Source organism: Corylus avellana, chromosome ca10 (genome assembly GCF_901000735.1).
Source record: "Corylus avellana chromosome ca10, CavTom2PMs-1.0".
In the NCBI taxonomy this organism is placed as follows: domain Eukaryota; kingdom Viridiplantae; phylum Streptophyta; class Magnoliopsida; order Fagales; family Betulaceae; genus Corylus; species Corylus avellana.
In genome coordinates this window covers 13,118,832-13,123,315 of record NC_081550.1, presented here as the reverse complement: position 1 = coordinate 13,123,315, position 4,484 = coordinate 13,118,832, and the positions used below count along the sequence as shown (strand labels likewise).

General features: G+C 32.3%; 1 protein-coding gene across 1 annotated transcript; it reads right to left on the bottom strand.

Moving 5' to 3' along the window:
- Positions 1-295: 295 nt before the first annotated feature.
- Positions 296-4,484, bottom strand: LOC132162959 (disease resistance protein RPV1-like). Its single transcript, XM_059573166.1, has 4 exons — positions 4,180-4,484; positions 3,193-3,730; positions 400-1,127; positions 296-309 (listed from the first exon to the last, which is right to left on the bottom strand). Exons 1-4 carry the CDS (start codon positions 4,292-4,294, stop codon positions 296-298), a joined length of 1,395 nt encoding a protein of 464 aa, XP_059429149.1. The 5' UTR covers positions 4,295-4,484.

Sequence of the window (4,484 nt, the reverse complement as noted above, 5' to 3'; positions counted from 1 at the left end):
TATATATATAAGTGAAATGCATATGCCTCTTACCATACGCTTGTGTAGTACATTTACGACATCCTCATGAAACCACAACCTGCTGCGTTTTCCTGGATATTTGGGTGATTCTTCACAAACAATTTCTCTTCCCATATCTCGAATCAAATTATGCATCTTCAACTTATCTTGGTAATCAATTGTCACTAGTGACCTCTCATTGAGAATGGAAATATCAATCTCTGAAGAGAAATTACAATTATCAAAGATTTTGATAGCATATTCTTTATCCATACCAACAAAGAAACATGCAATATCAAGGAATATGTCCTGTTGAAATTTTTCCAATGAATCAAAACTTATTTTAAAGTATTTTTTGAATCTTGTCATGAGGAGTTCTTTGTAATTTTTTCAATTTACTTTTCCAATCAGCAATGCTTCTTCCTTTGAGAAAAGAACCCAAAGTGATAAGAGCTAATGGAAGTCCTCCAGCATAATGCACTGCTTCAGACGAAAGCCCTAAATAATCTCCAGAAGGATTGGCCATCTTGAAGGCATGCCAACTGAACAATCGAAGAGACTCCCAATAATTCAATACTTCTACTTTATATTTTTCATCTACTTCCAATTGACTTAGCAAATGTTCATCTCTAGTTGTTACAATGATTCTACTTCCAGGACCAAACCATTGCTTTTCACATAACACTTGTAAGTTTTCAAAGTCATCAACATCATCAAGAATAACAAGAACCTTTTTTCCACGAGCTCTTTCCTCAATTATATTAATTCCTCTATCAACATTACCAATCTTCAAATTCGTTTTCAAGATATCATTAAGAAGTTGTTCTTGTAAATGAACTAAGCCATTGGGCTTTTCTAAACTTTCTTTAAGGTTTGAAAGAAAACTACTTCCTTCAAATGCAACACGTATTTCATTATAGACAACTTTTGCTAAAGTTGTTTTACCCACTCCACCCATTTCGTAAATGCCCACAATACGAACATCAAGTGTTCCAAGATTTAATAAATCTTTAATTTGATGAACACGAGACTCCATTCCTATTGGGTGTTTGGCAACATCCAAGCGAGCAGGGTTCACTTTACACAAAACTTCTTCAACAATCTCTTTGATGAATCTTGATTCATACCTGATTATTATGATTCAAATGTAAAACAAAACAACGAGGTAAACACGTCATGTTATCATTCCAGTCATTTGAGACTAATACGTCATGACAAGCAATTAGGCTTGATAAAATTATTGATAATTTTCATTTAAATATATTTCTATATAATTTCTCCTCCTATTGACATGAAACAATTATATTAATTGGTGTCTTCCAGTATAAAAAGCCATTAACTGTTTCTTGCAAAGTATGGTTACAATATCGATCATTCCTCTCAAGTGTATGATATTTTATCAAAAAAGCAATCCTAGACTTGATAATTCGAGAAAAAAAAAAAAAAAAAAGTTTCTCTAGATGGCGTGATCTTGATCTACTGATAGCTAGATTGGGCACAGAACATAAACCATTAACAATCCATTTAGCTCAATGTTACTTCTTCTTTTTTATCAGTTTTGTCTAAAATTCAAAAGAAAAGAAAAGACAATTCCATTTAGCTCAATGGAGGGAAGATGCAAGTCTGTGAATTTCCAAATCGTGAAAGACAACTCCACAAGTGTCAAAGAAAAACAGCAAAGTGTAAGAGTGAACTTTCTCCGTATTTTTTTTAAATGAAAAATTAGGATAAATGTGAATTAGTAGATATATAAATTTAATAGTAAATCTATGATAAATATCTAAGTAAACATACATTTTGTGATCTCTCATTGAGCTTTTTTTTTTTTTTTTTCTTTGGACTTTCTCTTTTAAGGTTTGTCATAGATTTAAAAGAGAAATGCTAGAATCTAATAAAAACTTCATATTTTTCCCATAAAAATTCACATGGCAAGATGTCACATATCTTTTTTTTGTGGAAGAAAAAAGACAAAAAAAAAAAAAAAAATGATGTGACATTTTGCCACCTGGACTTTTATGGACAAAATATGGAGTTTTTATTAGATTCTAACATATCTCGATTTAAAATAGGTCATTCCGTGTGTTTTTTGTCCAATAAGATGACGTCTGTTAATGCCACATCAGCATTTTTGACACATTAAATTTAAATAACTTTTAATTTTATTAAATTAAAATCTTAAAAAGAGAACAATTAAAAAAACAAAGAACCCAAAGGGGCACCCCTACCGCTGGGTTGGGGATGGTGCCGGATGGCAAAGGGTGGCTCGTCCCAAGGGGGTCCATTAGGCCTTGGGGCTCCTTTTATTTTTTGTTATTGTTCTTTTCAGATTTTAATTATTTTATATATATTTTTTAATAAAGTTATTATTATTTTAATTTGACATGACAAAAATGCTAACGTAGCACTAAAAATGTCGTTTTTTTCGACCCATGAATGACCCATCTCAAATCCAAGGAAAAAAAAAAAAAAAACATATCCCCTCAAACTACCACTCAATTGACCATATCTTTTTTAAACTTTGAACTAGAACAATGTCCTCCAAATTACTAAAAAATTGTCAATGTCCTCCAAGGCCAGTCAAATAGATAAAATGGCTTTATAATTTTTTATTAAAACATAAATACCCCGATAAATTCTAAAAAAGAAAGAATATATAATTTTTCAAAAAGAAAATTTAATTTTTTTCTTTAAGAAATAAAAAATTTTATTTAATTTTTTTAAAAATAAAAATAAATTTGGCCACTCCTGATTTATATGTTTTTTTATTATTTATTTATAGTTTTTTTTTTTATAGAATTTTTCGTATTTTTGTTTTTATTTTATTAAATGTATTTTCTTAATTTTTTGTAGTTTGAGAAGGACATTGTTTTAATTGAAAGTTTGAATGAACATTGTCAATTGAATAGTAGTTTGAAAGGATTATATGAACTCAATTGTCGAAGGAAGAGATGTATTTCCACAATGACCGAAGCATGCCGAATTAATTTGAAATTCTTTTGATTGATGTATATTTGTATTAAATTTGGATTCTAAAGCAATCTCCAGGAATTTTATTTGTATTTTATTCGTGTTTTATTAGATCAGTTTTAATCTAAAATTTAAAAAAATAAAAAATTAAAAAAAAAAATAAAAAGAAAGAGAAAAACAAATTAAAAACTGCATGTAAAAGAAGAAGAGTCCATAGCATAATACCCATTTGCAACGCTTTCAAGATCCCAACCGGAACAATTTGCAGCTTCAGTAAGAGCTGCTCTCCACCTCTGCACTTTCTCCATATCGGTCTGAAACTTCTCTTCATGCCTAACAAATGCTTCAGCAAAAGTTCCGATTTGTTTTCGAACATCTGAAGTGTTCACGTGATAAAATATAGGAAAAAGAGTGTGGCCTACGGTATTCTTACGATGCACAATCTCCACAAGTTCATCAAGGCACCACCTAGAAGAAGCATAGCTTTTGGAGAAAACCACAATAAAAATTCTCGATCCACGAATCGCATTAAGTAGTTCAGTAGATATGTTCTCCCCTCTTCGAAGCTCCTCATCATCTCGAAAGGTACGAATTCCAACACTTACCAAGGCGCAGTAGAGATGATCAATGAAGTTTTTGCGGGTGTCTTCACCTCTAAAACTTAAAAAGACATCGTGATCCCAACAAGGTTCAAAAGACAAGGGAAGGGTTGGAGCAGCGGTGGAAGTCGAGGTGCTTCTTCTTGTGGTTGAGTTTGATTGGACTGGAAAATGAGACAAATTGGGTGAGTTAAGAGGAGGATATTTTTGCTAAGTAGATTGCAAAAAGAGAAAGATATAGTAAACATAATTCTAAGTCCAAATTCGTTGTTAAGATTACTCATTCCTTTTCTTCTTCAATTCTTTTTATATCCTCTAAGAAAAGTTTCACGCTATTCAAGAGGACACGATGATGATGATGATGATTCAGTGATATCTGAATTTGTTAATAAATTTTTTTTTTTTATGCTTTTTAAAACATATATAATTGCTCCATTATTATTGAAAAAAGGGCAACAAGAAATTCGTAGCAGAAACCATGATTCCTCAAACATTAAAATTGAAACAAGGCAAGCAGAAAGAGAGTTGGACCATATCATGATTATCACCCATTGAATGCGTAAATTACATATAATATAGGATTTGAGTTTTTTAAAAGGCTTGAAAACGGTACCGTCTTCGTTTGCGCCTTCGACGACGAGAACCATGCGAGGCTCGTTTTGGTCGTCGGATTCTGGCTCCCGCTTCCGCTTCAAGCTTTGCCGTATCACACTAAAGCTTTGGCCCATGGTTGGTAGAGTGGTAGATAGAGAGGGATGGCGGGGGGGTAGTTTGGAAAAGAAATCGTCGTTTGGTAGGTAATATTAGGGAAGAAATGAGAAATGTGAGGATTCTGGGTTTGATGGCCGAGACTCAGGATTAGGATTTCTGGGTAACGAGAGAGAGAGATTTTGGGTTGAGAGGAGGGAAAGTAAGAGA

Coding starts and splice junctions, on each gene's coding strand:
- LOC132162959 (XM_059573166.1), bottom strand. CDS start 4,294: ATGGGCCAAAGCTTTAGTGTGATACGGCAAAGCTTGAAGCGGAAGCGG. Junction 3,731..4,179: donor CGAAGGCGCAAACGAAGACG/GTACCGTTTTCA, acceptor CTCATTTTCCAG/TCCAATCAAACTCAACCACA. Junction 1,128..3,192: donor CTTGAAAGCGTTGCAAATGG/GTATTATGCTAT, acceptor CATAATAATCAG/GTATGAATCAAGATTCATCA.